The sequence below is a fragment of the Gigantopelta aegis genome, chromosome 3 (assembly GCF_016097555.1).
Source record: "Gigantopelta aegis isolate Gae_Host chromosome 3, Gae_host_genome, whole genome shotgun sequence".
NCBI classification, from domain to species: domain Eukaryota; kingdom Metazoa; phylum Mollusca; class Gastropoda; order Neomphalida; family Peltospiridae; genus Gigantopelta; species Gigantopelta aegis.
Window position 1 is genome coordinate 57980005 of NC_054701.1, and position 17677 is coordinate 57997681.

Consider the following 17677-nt stretch of genomic DNA (forward strand, 5'->3'; position numbering starts at 1 on the left):
ATGATGCAGAGATGACATCATATACACATGTAGCGTCATCAAGACTCAAAACGGCTCGTATCTAAGATAAAAAAGAATTCCAGCCGATACAATACCATTTTCTTGTCCCTTTACCTTTTTTACAAACAACTGGCCTCGGTGGCGTCGTGGTTAGGCCATCGGTCTACAGGCTGGTAGGTACTGGGTTCGGATCCCAGTCGAGGCATGGGATTTTTAATCCAGATACGACTCCAAACCCTGAGCGAGTGCTCCGCAAGGCTCAATGGGTAGGTTTAAACCACTTGCACCGACCAGTGATCCATAACTAGTTCAACAAAGGCCATGGTTTGTGCTATCCTGCCTGTGGGAAGCGCAAATAAAAGATCCCTTGCTGCTAATCGGAAAGAGTAGCCCATGTAGTGGCGACAGCGGGGTTCCTCTCAAAATCTGTGTGGTCCTGAACCATGTGTCTGACGCCATATAACCGTAAATAAAATGTGTTGAGTGCGTCGTTAAATAAAACACTTCTTTCTTTCTTTCTTTTTGGCAAACAAACCAGACAACAATAACCAGTAAACCTCTACAGGCTATCATTAGCTTCAATTCATAGTTAACAATCATGTTAGTTTGCAGATAATGTATTAAGTTTCTATTAAAATTAAAAACTTTTAAGGATTTTGTCACTGATCTTTTTGCTGATAAAATCAATCTTTACATTGGAATTATTACATTGTGTGTGTGTGTGTGTGTTTGTATCCATGTGAATGTGTGTGCCTGCATGTTTGTATTTACGAGCACTCGTTTGTTGTTGTAACTTGTTATAAGTTTGTATAATTGTTGATTGTGCGGGATCACTTCTTACGTATGATACACTTTCTTGTAACCTGTTGTAGGTGTGTATAATTGCTGATTTTGCAGGATCACTTGTTATGTATGATACACTTTCTTGTAACCTGTTGTAGGTGTGTATCATTGCTGATTTTGCAGGATCACTTGTTATGTATGATACACTTTCTTGTAACCTGTTGTAGGTGTGTATCATTGCTGATTTTGCAGGATCACTTGTTATGTATGATACACTTCCTTGTAACCTGTTGTAGGTGTGTATCGTTGCTGATTGTGCGGGATCACTTCTAACATATGATGCACTAACTGGCTCCAGTCACACTCAGCTGACTCGTGGTCCTAGTCGCTACGGCAGTCACAGCAGCCTGGACGACCATTCCAGCGAGCAGAAACCATCCAGTACGGATCTCACAGACAACACTAAGCAGTTGAGTCACAGCGATCCAGATCTGAACAGAGAGCTTCTTCCAAATATCAAGAAACGAACGGAGCGAAGTAAAAGTGAGACTGCGCAGCATGAGAGTGTCAGTCGCGAGAGGCATGAGTCCGGTCACAATTCTGCCCGCTTGAGTGTCCACGAGCACGGATCGTCCAGGCGAACAAGTAGTGGCAGTCACATGGATGGTGCTGTGTCCAGATTTGAATTTGACGTGTCAGACTTTTTCATGTTAGGATCTCCACTGGGTCTTGTCCTGGCTTACAGACGTCTGTTCTCCGGAGATGTTTCAAGTAAGTAAAGTCTTATTAGTCTCCTACTGGTCCAACGGAGGGGACTATAGGTTTCATTTCCGTCTTCTGTCTGTCCGTCTGTCCATCCATTCGTTCATCTGTCCCACTTATATATTGAGCTGAAATTTTGTGTATGGCTTTATCATATACTATTACAAATCAAGTTTGTCTTTCATGACGATTTACCCATTGTTGACAAGAGTTATGGCCCTTGAATTTAGGAGATATGAAAAACAAATTGTGGACTTTTTCCCCAATGCCTCAAAATATTAAGATGAAATTTTGTGTATGGCTTTACAATGTACTATTACAGATCAGGTTTGAATTTCATGATGATTTAACCCTTTTTTGCAGATTTATTGCCCTTGAACTTGGAAGATAAGAAAATATGTTGTTCCAGTAGGGGACACATGCAGTGTATTACTTTAGCAGTACTCTCTGAATACTTGTTAAACATAATATAATTATCTCAGTATGTAACATATTTATGTAATACCGTATAACCGGAAATTTTCGTGGTCTTAATTTTTCGTGGTTTGGGGTATAAAAACATTTCAAGGTTTCTTATTTTCGTTGTTTGCCAAATCTAAATTGAAAGTGATTTTATTTTCGAGTTTTAGCAAGTCTAGATGCGAGAATACTTGCTATTGTTGATTAAAGTTTCACTTCGGCTGCCAGTTGTTCGATACTACCGACGTGTAAAGTTAAACAATAGAACAGTCACCTGTAGCCTAATTGGCCACTGTGATACCCGGTATGCTATTCGACAGACAACTGATCACAGTCTTTGATTTTGTGTAAAGCCAATTACGACATATGTGTGAACAAAGTACTTAAGGATGCCATGAAGTCTAATTTTACCACATGGGATTCAAAGCGGGTTTCCCTGGCTATGAAACACGGTGAAGTTGTAATGGACATCAAGATCGAAATGCGTACTTCGGCAATAAAACCAATTCATGCAAGGTGGATTATGAAAGTTATGGCAGAATTAAAAATACGCCAGGAAATGTTGAAATCTGCATTCATCCACCCCAGAATCTCTGATGCAGTGCGGGCGGACATTGACAAAACCAATATACGAAATTTAAAAATATTTCATTATATTCTACAAACAGTGAGATTCACGCAATAACTTTTTAAAAATTCTACCTTGTTGTTTTGACTATACTATTCTCTTGTCGTATCCGGTGGACTGCGCATGACAGGAAATAAAATGTTCCGGTAAATTGTCAGTGTGTTATGGTTTTCACAATAAATATTTTAGTTAGAATTTGTTGATTTTTTCAAATATTTTCAAGGATTTATATTTTCGATGCTGACTACTTACCCTCGAAACCAACGAAAATAAAAATCCACGAAAATGTCCGGTTATATGGTATGTGCATATACAAGGTATGTGTATGTGTTATATGTACAACTGTGATTTGGGGCTCCCAACCCAGACAATGCTATGTTTCTGATCTGGAACCATTAAAAAAAAGAAAAAAGTTTGTATTTATCGAATCCAGGTCAAAACCCCCTTCGGTCAAAACCCCCTCGGTCAAAACCCCCTCGGTCAAAATCGGACACTGCATCAGATAGAAATAGATCTAAATGCGATCTAATGGATTATGACTTATACAAAAGTCTATGCAATCAAATGTTATAATATGCAAGTGTGAATAAATATTTTGGGTATTAATTATTTTGTCATTTCTTAAAATTATTTCCTAAATAAGGGGATTTTGACTGGAGGGGGTTTTGACTGGAGGGGGTTTTGACTGGAGGGGGTTTTGACCGGTCACCGTATTTATCAGACTCTTTATTGTAAAACCACTTGAATACAAAATACATATGACAGCTTAATGATTACAACTCCAGTATGCCAGGAAGGTGATTCATTCAACAGGAATCTACCTATTAACAAGCCTCTGAAAATTGTGAGAGTGATAGTTTCTTTCGTGCGTCACTCGAGCGTAAGTATAGTTTGCATAACCCGTTTTTCGTTGCGCGTTGAATTTATGACATCATTTACACGTTCATGATCGGTTATGTAAAAACGAAATGGGTTACCCGAATTTGTTTTCAATTTTTAGCGGCGTGATTAATGAACATGTTTTACACTTTCAGATCCCCCTCTCAGACCAGCCTGTCATCAGGTGTACAATATGTTCCACTCCAGTGACCCCATTGCCATTCGACTGGAACCACTCATACAGATCGGCTTTAGACATATAGCACCAATAAAAATTTCGAGATACAGCAAATTCCCTCTTGGCGATGTAGAAACAATTCATGTTGGTATGTCTTAAGTTTGTTTTATTACTATTTTAACCTGTGCTTCTATTTAATTGTGCAGAATAAATGCTTTACAAGCTTTGGTTCATGATTTTGGGATAAAAGTGATAAAAATATATCTTCTTAATTGATTCCACAGCACTGATGCAATCTTCCATTGAAAGCCATATTAAATTGTCAGTTTTCATTACTAAGATTGCTTAATATATAATATGATTCTTATTGGCATTTATAACACATACACATATCATTTTAAAGATTTTTTACATCTTCATTTATTTTTACTCCAGAACTGAGAAGATTTACATCTCGGTGTTTTTGACACAGGAATATCTGTCCTGATTGATGTTACATGGTTTGATTGATTTCATTATGGATAAGAATGATTTAATTAATTTTTACCTAATCATTCAGTTAATGTGTGCTATTGTATTGAAAAATGTGCAGTGTTGTGTAACAGTGAGTGATCTGTTGTTTGTGCCAGTTGAAACGATTCAGAACCACCTGTCGCTGTTCAGTGACAACCGACGCCACTCTTCATCCCCAGTCCACTCAACCATGCAGCGGCGATGCAGTGGATCCAGCATCAACAGTGCAACATCTGGTGTGGGAGAAACCACTGTGGCAACCATTACTAATGGTAGGCTAATTACACATTCAGCCATCATTCATGTTTAGAACAATGCAGATCTGATTGCCACTGTATTCAGTGGTCACTTGTTTTTAAGTGGAGGGTTTTTTTTCTGTTAAGTTACCACTTTTTATGTGGTTACTTGCCAAAAGTGATAACTGCTAACCTAAACTGGATCTAAAATTGCTAAAATTTCTGCATTAAAGTGACAGACCCTAGTTTTTAAACACTACTATGTATTTTCCACTATTAAAGCTGTTTTTTAATGATTTATATTACATTTTATTATTTAGAATAATAATTTTTGTACACCTGAAGGGTTCTGTTCTGGTCATTCTGGTTTTTGAAATATCCCCAAAATGCATTTTTGATAATTCTAAAAAGGCACATTCTTCTGAGAATCAATGGTTATCAAGACAAGCTCTAGTTATTTTTGACAGTATTTCCCAGTTTAAACATCACAGACTTTAGCTTCTCTCCGTTATAACCTTATCCAAATGTGTGTTGCAGGTTTGTAGATTAACTAAACTTAGTGTCCATCTTCACAGGCTGAAACTAGGTTCTGCGCCTTTAAGTGGCCACAGCAAATTTGCTGCTGTTCTGTAAATTGATTATTTTACTCGATGAATGAATGAATCAATAGTGACATGTTACTAGAAATAAGCGATGCTCACATTCAGGGTTACTAGCCCCTATCTTCACTGTGAACCAGTTAAGGAATTGTGAATGGCCAATTACATTTTAATATTCATGAAGAATTTAATATTGATGTGCACTTCATAATGAATAATCCCTATTTGTTTTGTAGTGACAGGTCACTGGTGGGGCATGAAGAGAATCGATTGTGTGTTGTATTGTCCTGAAGTTCTTCATTCTTTCCCAACCAATGCTTTACCTCACCTCTTTCATGCCAGCTTCTGGGAGTCCACAGATGCTGTGGCATTCATATTGAGACAGGTAAACAAAAACATCTGCCAAGTACATTTAAAAATTAATATTACGCTTTTATCCAGCTACAAAATATTATATATGACTATTTTAATTCTTGTTTAAATAGAATAATTTTTTCACCAAAATAAATTCAGATGTACTTTTAGACAGACTTTGTTGTGGGACTGTAACTCAAAAAGAAGCTGGCAGATTCATTTGGAACATTTTAAAATGTTACAATGCTTCTCCCTGACCTGTTATCCAATATGGTTGTGTTTTGTGCTAATTTGTTATAACTCAGTACCAAGTCTGGCAAGTGTGGTGTGTGTGTGTGTGTGTGTGTGTGTGTGTGTGTGTGTGTGTGTGTGTGTGTGTGTGTGGATACAATTCATTATGTTTGCCTTGTTGCTTTCGGGTGGTTTTTCAAAAATTTTCAAATTTATAAAAAAAAATCACATTTTACATTTTTGGAATCTATTCTCTTCTCGTTTCTGTTGATAAAATTATTTTTAAATATAGCTTGATAGAATTCATAGATGGATATTCAGAATGTGCTTTATATTAGTATAATTAGAACTGTCAAAAAAGTGCAGAGAATACACTGTTATTTTCCATCTGCATGATTTGTTGGTGTGGTTTCTTTTGTGAAGATTGTTCGGAATGATATGGTATCCAGTGATGCAGAAAGAACTACTAGAGGTGGTGTATCAAACTTCACAATTACTCAGCCGAGGGAAAAGTGGCTCAAACGGAGAACAACAATCAAAGTCAGGGTAAGACTTATGTACCATTGTTTCTATATTACAGGGATATTAGTGTACTAAATGTAGTCACTGATGTAGGGTTTTCGACTTAAGTCATCAACAAGCTGTATACTATGTCATATCTAAAAATTCTGGTAATAGGCCTTGGAATTTGAAATTTTATAGGAAACACATTTTTAGTTATGTGCTTTATGATCATTGGAACCCATCGGAAACTGTTCTTTGGTAATCATGGTAATGGTGAATTATATTACATACCTATTCAATCTTACTAGAGTGATAAAGACATTTTCAAACCGTGTGATAAATGTATTTTGTATCACACGTGCGATCTGGGCCGGAACTTGTAAATGGGGAATTCCCTTTTTATTTTTACTGGCTCTAATGCCTTTTTGTTACAGATGTATAATTTAGAAATGATGTCACGTCATACTTGAAGCATTACACAAGATTGCCGCGGAATATGATTTTTAACGTTATGAAATCCATGAAAGGAGGATTTGTTAATATATTTAAGAAAGTGTAGTTATGACGTTAACCCTTTCCGACAATGGAACGGGAAATCCTGTTTAAAAAAAAATCACCATTCAGACTACAGAATGGGAAATCCTGTTGTGTTTTCAATTTGTATTTACCACCAAATTTGTCACAGGTTGACATGCGCAATAGAGGCAGTGCTAACAACAACATCCTGTAGAAGAGTTACATGGTTTGCTGTGAGAATGTGCTCATTTATTCGGAGCTTTTCAGCCTGTTTGGTATAACTGTTAACTGCAATGGCAACATCCATTTTTGATAATACGACATTCACGGAAAATGACTACGATAGTGATGTTTTATTGGAATGTGAGAGTGATCATTCTGATGGAATTCCACCAGCTGATATACTATCACGAAATCAAGTTGACATACTTCTTTCTAGATTTGCATGTTGTCGGAGAGCAAGTGATGACGAGATCGACGATGATATTATAGCAGTTTATTCATTTACACATTTTCATAGAAATTTTATGTTTTTATAACCAGTGATTTTTTTTAATATACCTGTATATATGTATAATAATTAGGCACTTCTCATAGAAAATTTATTTATTTTTACAAATATGCTTGAACAAGTCTTGTACTATGAATTATAAATAAATTATCAGCCAAATAACCATCTGTAAATTTATCCTTTGTTAAACTGCCAAATATATCAATTCCTGGGGCACTTTGAAGACAAAGGGTTCACGAGTCTGAAAGGGTTAAATTAAAAAACGTTTTGTAAACAAATAAAAGAAGGTATGTAATAAATACAGAACTTCACATACATTGTTTTCACTTCCTATTTATTGCACTCGTTTATTTTGCACAAGAACATGCAGAATGTTGCAAATAACTTTTTCTATCTCTTTTTTTTCCTTTTTTTCCTTTTGTAGAATCTTCAGTCAAACCACCGAGCAAATGATGTCATAGTCCTGGAGGACAAACCACAGGTGCTTTCAGCCAAGTTTATGTATGGTTCACTTGATATCAGCTCACTCTCTGGGGAAAAGGTTTGTACAGAAATGATAAGATAAGTTACTGTTGAGTTTGTTTTCAGTATAAAGTAAGTGGTATCATGAAATGTAGAATCTACAGTAAAGGAGTAAAACCATTACAAATAAACTGCTTTTATTGGAAAGATGCATCCAATAAACCTACATACAGTAAACTTAATAAATTCCAAATATATCTTTAGCATGTATAAACAAAATCTTGATTATATATATAGTTGGTAGGAAGCGCTATAACATAGTAGTCTCAGAGTTTTCTCCCCTGTTGCAGCTGAAATACCTATAATTAATCTGCATCTGTTAAACATATATGAGACCTGTGCATAGTTTTAAACCTGTTCAAACTTTTTATAAAGTTTTTATTTCTTTTCAACATTGCATGGGGATGGGGGGGAGGGGGGGGGGGGAGGTACACTTGTTGAGGACAGGACAGGTAATGTATCTATAAAAGAGAAAACACTCCAAGTTTTCTCCATTGTCAGGTCAGGTCAGGTCAGGTCAGGTCATAGGGTTTTATGTGCACATTCAGAGCAAGCTGTTGTAGTGCACGTCTGTCACGGACAGGAAAGGGTTGGGGTGGGTGGGAGAGGAGATCACTATAACATAGTAGTCTCAGAGTTTTCTCCTCTGTTGCAGTTGGAATACCTCTAATTAATCTGCATCTGTTACACTTATATGAGACCTGTGAATAAACTTGTACAAAAATAAAGCTTTTTTGTCTTAAATGTTTCATTTCTAACTGAAATAAGATGTATATTTATAATGAAATAAATATTGAAAGTCTTTAAAATCTGTTACTAAATTGGATTAAACGTGATCAACAGATAAAGCTTTTATTGGCTTTAAAGGAAACATGTCACGTGACCTATATTTGGCACCAACCATGTACAATTAATTATAAATTGAATCACCTAAAAAAAACTAAATTTTTTAATTAATTACTTAAAATATCTCCGTAAAAACCCCACCAGATACGAGCTCTTAGCGGAAATTGTCAATCTTTAATGAGCAGGGCAATCACGAGGTCTGTGACGTCAGAGACGCGTCGCTTGATCTGAAGCCTTACACTTAAAAGCATTAGTCCGTACCACTCATAAAGAATCTAAGACTTGCACAGCTTACCAAAACAATGAGTGTTCATTCGCAAAACATTTTGCCGTATCAATTTGAGCTGTTAGTAAATGAAGAAAGACACACATTTACTTACAACAGTGACACTGAAGAAGAAACGGATAGCGAGTCGGAGGGTGGAGAAACCGATGTTGCCAGACCAGACCGGTCGACCAATTTACAGCCCGGAGCCCGAAAGTAACTCTGAGACAAAACCAAAAACCCGGATGCTGATGCCGAGGTGTATACTGTTCATATTTAGCATAAAGATACACCTCGGTATGATGTATTTAAATATGTAAAAAATATAAATGTAGGACAAACATTTATTTTATTTTTTTTTTTTTTAAATATCGCATTTTTCATGTTCGGGCTGTACATAATGAAATCTGTATGCACAGTGTAAACAAACGCTCTAATTTACAAGGCGCTTCACTTTCATTAACCTGACTTGTAAAACAACATAAATGACTTGAGAGTATAATCAACTTTTTAACTAAATATATTTCAATTTGCATCAATAGAACGAAATGGGGTTATAGTATTTTTCTCTCTTGAAAAATCCCCAGCATATTATTAGGCCTATTGGTAGGGTGCGTTAGAGTAAAAAAAGACCACTCACGATACCCAAGTGATAATTTTCTTTTCTTTGGTACTACATAATTGGTCAGTTTTGTCATTTTAGATGGGAAAGTCTACTTAATCAAGGGTTTTACAGCATTATTTACAGTAATGAAGCAGGGCGGCTGATAATGTCCATTAACATTGTATTATAGTCGATACCCTGTGATCTTAAAAAACTGGCAAGTATTTTGTACGTATGTCTAGACAGTGGTAATCACTTACCTGGTCGATACCTTGCAATATACACCTGCCAATCAGGAATCACAGGTGCAGGCCACAGAAAGAAAGGACCAATTAACTAAAACAACACTCCCATTCAGCCCGTGGATGAAACATAATAGTTATTTCGACACCGACAGTAGTGGTTTATTTTGTATTGAACTTCGTGTTACTTTGGGGCTTCGGGCGATGAGGAACATTTTTGTGATGTACTCCGCCCGAAGATTAAAAACATTATTTAAAATTATTTTTGTTTTCTACACGTTTTTTTTAAAAACATATTTAAATACATCATACTGAGATGTATCCTCATGCCAAATTCCATGTTTGTATATGCCATATTTAATTACTTATTGACGTTTCCTTCTTCGGATGGTGAATACAGATTTTGTTATGTAGGCCTACAGCCCTAACGTGAAAAATCTTCTTTTTTTTCCTTTTTTTTTTTTTTTTTTAAATTCTACATTTTTGTTTTAACATATATAAATACATCATGCTGAGGTGTATCTTTGTGCCAAATATGTACAATGTACACCTCAGCATTTGCAACCAAGTACTGTTTTTGTCTCCGGGTAACGTTCGGGCTCCGGGCTGTAAATAGGCTGAAACCAAAGTACTATGCGGTGTTGATGTCCAATCTTTTGGTTTGTGATAAAATACACGCGTCTTTCTTCAGATACAATCCTTTGGAAAACCGTAAAAAGACAATCCCGATCGTTTAAACTGTTTATTTTTACACCCAAAGGCTGCGCAGTACGGCACTGTTGGACTGAAAAGATCGTAAGCCCCTTACTTCATATATAAACAGTTAACAACAATGGAAGAGTACAGCGGCTCTGACGTCACTTCCCTTTTTTTCCCGAACGCTCACGAATAAATGTGCATAAATCGTACTTTGATACTGATTAGCGTAATTTCTTCATTTTAAGTTAACTATGCATATTTTATTGTTATAAACTTATTTGTATATTATTTTTTTATCATTTTGCTTTTAAAATGAGCTATAATATGGTCTCGTGACATGTTTCCTTTAATGTTTTATTTCTAACTGAAATAAGATGTATATTTACAATGACATAAATATTGATAGTCTTTAAAATCTGTTACTAAATTGGATTAAATGTGATCAACAAAACCACTCTTCAGGTTGATATCCACATGATGTGTCAGCCGCCATCCGGGGAATGGATTCACATGGGAACCGAGATCACAGACGGACACGGTCGACTTACGTTTGAGATCCCAATGGAGAAGCGTCTCAGTCAGGGAATGCACCCAGTCAAGATGGTGGTCAGGTTTGTAGTGTTTGTTATCGGTGTGTTATTCCAGATCTCCATGGAAACCCGTCTCAGTCAGGAAATGTACCCAGTCAAGATGGTGGTCAGGTTTGTAGTGTCTGTTATCAGTGTTATTCCAGATCTCCATGGAAACGCTTCTCAGTCAGGGAATGTACGTAGTCAAGATGGTGGTCAGGTTTGTAGTGTCTGTTATCAGTTATTCCTGATCTCCATGGAAACGCTTCTCAGTCAGGGAATGTACCCAGCCAAGTCAGGTTTGTAGTGTCTGTTATTAGTGTGTTATTCCAGATCTCCATGGAAACACGTCTCAGTCAGGGAATGTACCTAGTCAAGATGGTGGTCAGGTTTGTAGTGTCTGTTATTAGTGTGTTATTACAGATCTCCATGGAAATGCTTCTCAGTCAGGGAATGTACCCAGTCAAGATGGTGGTCAGGTTTGTAGTGTCTGTTATCAGTGTTATTCCTGATCTCCATGGAAACGCTTCTCAGTCAGGGAATGTACCCAGCCAAGTCAGGTTTGTAGTGTCTGTTATTAGTGTGTTATTCCAGATCTCCATGGAAACACGTCTCAGTCAGGGAATGTACGTAGTCAAGATGGTGGTCAGGTTTGTAGTGTCTGTTATCAGTGTGTTATTCCAGACCTCCATGGAAATGCGTCTCAGTCAGGGAATGTACCCAGTCAAGATGGTGGTCAGGTTTGTAGTGTCTGTTATCAGTGTGTTATTCCATATCTCCATGGAAACGCATCTCAGTCAGGGTATGTACCCAGTCAAGATGGTGGTCAGGTTTGTAGTGTCTGTTATCAGTGTGTTATTCCAGATCTCCAAGGGAATGCTTCTCTGTCAGGGAATGTACCCAGTCAAGATGGTTTTCAGGTTTGTAGTGTCTGTTATCAGTGTGTTATTACAGATCTCCATCGAAATGTTTCTCAGTGAGGGAATGTTGTATAAACATGATTAAATAACTGGATGTCCTAAAAACACATTTCTGTTACATTTTCAGAGGGGATCACACATCCTGTGATTTCTACTTAACTGTGTTACCACCGAAGACAGAGACTGTTATTTTCAGTGTGGATGGATCGTTTACTGCAAGTGTCAGCATCATGGGCAAAGATCCTAAAGTGCGAGCAGGGGCTGTTGATGTTGTCAGGTAATCAGTGTTCCAAATAATTATTTTGAAACAACCTGCAGAAATTGCACTTAACTATTTAATTAAACTGAAACCAAAAATGGAAGTTGTTCGAGGTAATTTTACATATAAGGCAACATTGATATAAAATAAAATAAAATCTAGTGTTATGGGGCATTTTATTTTATCTATATATGCTTAAGTTTATAAAAAACCCCATCTCCAAAATGTTTTCTGTATTTATGAGGATGTGGCTGGGAAAAGAACTATATGCTAACAAAGATGGCTTTTTTTTTCTCTCTTTCCAAATGTTTATCTGCATTTTGGACATTCAGTGTTCAATATGCACATATGCATGTAGTATTTCAAACACTGGTAAGAAAGGATTAAAAAACATGATGAAAACAATCATATACCTCCCCTTTTATCTTTAGATGAATAATTCAAAACTGTGCCAAAATTCCTTCAAGAAATTGTGCAATACTTTCCTTTTTGACTTAATCCTATGGGACATTCAAAATTCAATAGAACCAAATTTCCCCACCAGCTACTGTTCTCAATTGAGTTGCTGGTGCTCTCTTGCACTTGCCAGCACCGTCGGTCCCGTCTCCCACCCACCTCAACCCTTTTCCTGTCCTGGATGGAGGAACAGGCCGAGGCCAGCACCTGCACCCATGACAGGCGTGCACTATAACAGCTTGTTCTTAATGTGCACGTAAAACCCTATGACCATGACCATGTCCAATCGTATACATGATAATTTATTGAAGATTTGACAATGCTAAATATACCATAACTTTGCTGCTGATTGCCTTACAGACACTGGCAGGAACTGGGCTATCTGATCCTGTACGTGACGGCCCGACCGGACATGCAGCACAATAAGGTGGTGGCGTGGCTGGCCCAGCATAACTTTCCTCACGGCATGGTCTCCTTCATGGACGGGTTGTCCAAGGACCCTCTCCGACAGAAGCTCAACTACCTGAAGAACCTACAGACTGAGGTACTAATACAGTGACATTGTACAAAATCACCATCAAACAGTTCAAATACATTAAACCCATAGATTTTACCATAATTGTAAAGTTTTTTCATCTAATAGAATAGTTCAGTTATCTTATTCAAAATTAGATTACAGTTTGATCATCAAAGATTCAATTTGGTAATACAAAATATTTGAAAACGTCAAATCAATAAAATATTATCATTTGGTTTGTCATATTTTAATAGGCTTGTGTGCATGAAATTATGTTGGGGATGTAGACTGATGAGTGAAGTTTCTATGGGGATTGAATGATAATCATTAATATATTTTGATTAAAAAGACAATTTACTTTTTACATAAAAATGTTTTACTTAACAACTACTTATCTCATGTTAAAAATAAAATATGTGTATTATATAATTGTTTTTTTTAGGCGAAAGTGGTTTTTAAAACAGCATATGGTTCCAGTAAGGATATTGTACTCTACAAAGAACTCGGAATTACATCGACTAATATTTTTATTGTGGGCAAGGCTTCAAGGAAACAGCATTCACAGGCACAGGTTAATATGTATTATTTTCAGAAAACTAAACAAACCCACAAACTGTTGCAGGTTAAATATTATTGAACAAACTTAACAGTAAGAGTTAATAATATTCAAACACAGTCATCAGCTTGGTGCTTATTAATTTGCTAGAGGTAAGCAGCAAATCCTTTTATTTAGATTCAGCCAATAGTTTGTGTCCAATTAGTTTAGTCATTTTTGTTTATTGTCATAGCAATTTTGACTCTATGTCAGGAAATTGTAATTTGGTTAAATAGTTTTATGGGTAGTTAAGGCACAAAATGCCACACCACCATTTGTCATGTTGTTACTTGTAGCAGCTTAATATAGTCTCGTATAAGAAATGGTTCCTCATAACAAAAATACTACAAAATTCTGATACACCTTTTGAAATCTTTCTTTGATGATTACAAGTAGGTTGACCTCTGTAGTTTTTAAATAACCCATTGGTTGGAAGTTACTTGTTATATTTAGTACTAACTGATAACAACTGTGTAAATGGTATACTGCCACTTGTATAACAGCAACACCATCAGTGCTCTGTCGTGAAGGTAGGTAACTAAATTTTTTGACTTCCAATAGCCAATGATTAATTAATCAATGTGCTCTAGTGGTGTCATTAAACAAAAGTAAAAAAAAATTCATGTTGACTTTTTTTTTAATAAGATATGTGTCAAGGGAGAGCACTCCCTAAAACTAGTAGTGACATGACTTTCTCACTATTGTATTTTTCACAGAATGTATTCTGAAAGAAATTGTATTGAAATCCATGGGGTAATTAATGATGTTGTGCAACCTTAATTATTTTCAATTACTGTGGTCTCGTATGTAAATAAGATAATATGAAATAATATTTTGTGTCTGTTTTACATTGAAATTTTCTTATGGTTATACTTAATAAATAAATATACTATATAGATACGGTAAACATGAAACAATAGCGTGTGTTTGATTTTCACAGATACTGTCTGATGGTTACGCGGCTCACCTCAGTGACCTGCTGTCTCCAGGCTTTTCCGTACCTGCCGTGGGCAATGCCAGGATGTTTTTGCGACGCAGCTGTTTCCGTTTGCCACGACAGACTGATACCCGCAAACTGACCAAGCGGGCCGCGTCGTATCCCAGTCACAGTTCAAGTGGAGGCGCCGAGTTTATCCGTGATGTCATGACCTCCACCAAGATAACGGTGACCGACACAGAGTCCCCGTCGCAAGAAGAGACCCAGCCAAAACGAACATCGTGTTGTAGAGGAGAAACCGCCGTTTAAAGAAAACTTATTTTTATGTGTAGAGACGCAGCCATGCCAGTCCATGCTCTATGTTTTATAGCAGAGAATATGTTTTGTAAGATGCCCATAGATTTTTAAATATCATGTTTTGACATAGCTTTAAAATTGATGGAACTGAAAGCCCCCATGATTATGTGTGTCTGTGTAGCTAAAATATTGTGATACCTTCTTGTTTCTTTTTGGTTTTGTTATAGTTATATTAATTTGTGTACAATACTAATAACAAATGGAAATATTGATTGTATTTTAATTTTGTTTCAATTAATGTGGAGTAGATAGTAAATAGCCAGAGAAGTGTGGTACCCTGTTTTATTACATACCTCTTCAGTCTTTCTTTAGTAACAAAGGCATGTTTTAATTGGCATTTATTAGATGTGTCAAAAAAGTTAATTGTTTTAAGGGGAATCCCCATTCTTAATACTGTTACTGTAATAGCGTTCTGTGATCTGCAATCTAGATGGGGATGCTGCAAGACATATTTTAAGTACATGTTAAAAATGCCAACAAAATACACACACACACACACACACACACACACATACACACACAAACAAACCACCCTTCTTAATGATGTGGTAAAGTTTCAAGACAAAATAATGTTACAATGCAATCTGTTATGTTAATGACTACCTGGGGATGTTATAGGACAATATTTTATGTAAATTACAGGGAGAATTTTTTTTTAAATAACAAAAACAGTAACACTTCTAAAAACAACTTCAGTGTACCCTAATTTACTGACATGTCACTGATAAATTTCAAAACATGGATCTTATCTCTCCCCCCCCCCCCCCCCCCCATCTCAATACAGACCAAACATCAGCAGTATAACAAGTCAAGATTTTCTTGTTCAGACTGTATTAATCTAAATATGTAAGGGCTTCAGTGTATACTGTCTGCTTTCTGTAATTTTCTGTGTACTGCCAGCTACATCAGATAGTCTGCAACTAGCTATAATTCAGTTTTAGAGAAAACGGTATAGATAGTCTGCTCCGTTAGATAGTCGGCAGACTATATGCATGAAAGACGATCAATCTCATAACTATCATCAACCTTGTTTATGTGTTCTGACAAACATATTTTAACTCCTTACAACATTCATGTAAGCTTTGATTGCAACTGGTTAGTTCCTTTGAAACTTACTTACATTGGACATATTTTAAGTCATTATAAGCACTTGAACAATCATGGAATCGGACACTTGCACATAAAGAAACCATTACACTGCCGAGTTAAAAGTTAATGTATTGTTATACCCAGATGAAGATAGGAACAGAGAAGCTGACCGTGTGTTTGAAAAATAAGTAAGCCAATGGAGAAGGTACAAAGAACAGTTATTGGAAGAACTAAAAAAAATTCCATATTGCGATGTGTTTAAATAAATGTTGATGTATCCATTATTTACTGTTTGGGGAAGGGGACATAACCCAGTGGTAAAGCACTCGCTTGATGCGCGGTCGGTTTTGGATCGATCTCTGTCAGTGGGCCCATTGGGCTATTTCTCGTTCCAGCCAGTGCACCACGACTGGTTATCAAAGGCCGTGGTGTGTGCTATCCTGTCTGTGGGATGGTGCATATAAAAGATCCATTGCTACTAATGGAAACATGTAGTGGGTTTCCTCTCTAAGACTATATGTCAGAATTACCAAATGTTTGACATCCAATAGCCGATGATTAATAAATCAGTGTGCTCTAGTGGTGTTGTTAAACAAAAACAAACTTTAAAACCATTATTTACTCAAAAAAACTTCTTCTCACTTATGGAATCTTTTTGAAACACATTTTGTTTTGGCCATATGTTTTTAGCCCTGATAAACAGAAATGGTCACATAGTCCACAATGTCCAATACCCTTCAGAGAGTAAATTTAGGAACTTTAAAACTTACAACACGTGACAATACGCAGGAAATTAAGGTACATCACCAAAAATAAACACAATCTGTACAGAAACTTTAAGCACAAAAACTGTTGTTAGCAACTGTTACAGTGTTCTGATAGTGTTATTAATACTAATGACACAATGATTTGATACATAAACAAAAGGCACAGGATTTATATATTGATTTAAAATAAAGATCAGAAGGGTATGTAATAAATACAGAACTGCATAGTATTGCACATTTTCATTTCATATTTATTGTATTTGTTGATTGTACGCAAGATCATGCCACTTGACTGCCAAACGATATCTAGGTATAGATTCTTGTGCACAGTGAATAAGAAGCAAAAACAACATATATGGAGGTTTGTGTAGTTACTGAACATAATATACTATAGATAGTTTATTTTATATGTTGAGGTGCAGTACAAATGTGTATGTATTACAGTAGTTGCTCTCTTATGCTATTAGTTAAGGTGCTCAGCTAAACCTCAGAGGTTTGGGAAATCATTGATTAAAATGTTCCAAGACACAAAAGCTGTACTAAAACAAATAGGATTCTTTGAAATTTGCCCTGTAGTAACCATTTTATATTACAATAACAGGTTACAATAACGTGGGTTCTCCCAGATTACCTCAAATTTGGGTTTGCTTCAGCATATATTTTAGCTACTTAATTTTGTTTTTCTCATTTGAAATCATGGCTTTGAATCTTGTGATAAATTTCTCTAGTCTTTTTAAATATTCAAGAAATGTGTAGACATTCTGTTTGGTCGAAGAATATGTAAGCCAGCACACAAAGTTTGGGCACCTACAGTTGAAGCTCTGTTGATATTTAACTAGTCATGGTGAGCAGATCTTGCCGGGTTTCCCTGTAGGTTACC

The 17677-nt window shown here is 36.3% G+C and overlaps 1 protein-coding gene across 1 annotated transcript in view; it reads left to right on the forward strand.

Annotated features, from left to right (window-relative positions):
* The window catches only part of LOC121368313 (protein retinal degeneration B-like), a 70368-nt gene extending 54652 nt beyond the window's left edge, over positions 1-15716 (forward strand). Inside the window, exons 12-22 of the mRNA XM_041492993.1 lie at positions 1080-1554; positions 3667-3837; positions 4319-4474; positions 5274-5422; positions 6046-6168; positions 7578-7694; positions 10794-10942; positions 11948-12097; positions 12896-13079; positions 13495-13623; positions 14588-15716. Coding sequence (XP_041348927.1) covers positions 1080-1554; positions 3667-3837; positions 4319-4474; positions 5274-5422; positions 6046-6168; positions 7578-7694; positions 10794-10942; positions 11948-12097; positions 12896-13079; positions 13495-13623; positions 14588-14893 — 2109 coding nt within the window. The 3' untranslated portion in view covers positions 14894-15716. The remainder of the gene's footprint in view (positions 1-1079; positions 1555-3666; positions 3838-4318; positions 4475-5273; positions 5423-6045; positions 6169-7577; positions 7695-10793; positions 10943-11947; positions 12098-12895; positions 13080-13494; positions 13624-14587) is intronic.
* Positions 15717-17677: the final 1961 nt, after the last annotated feature.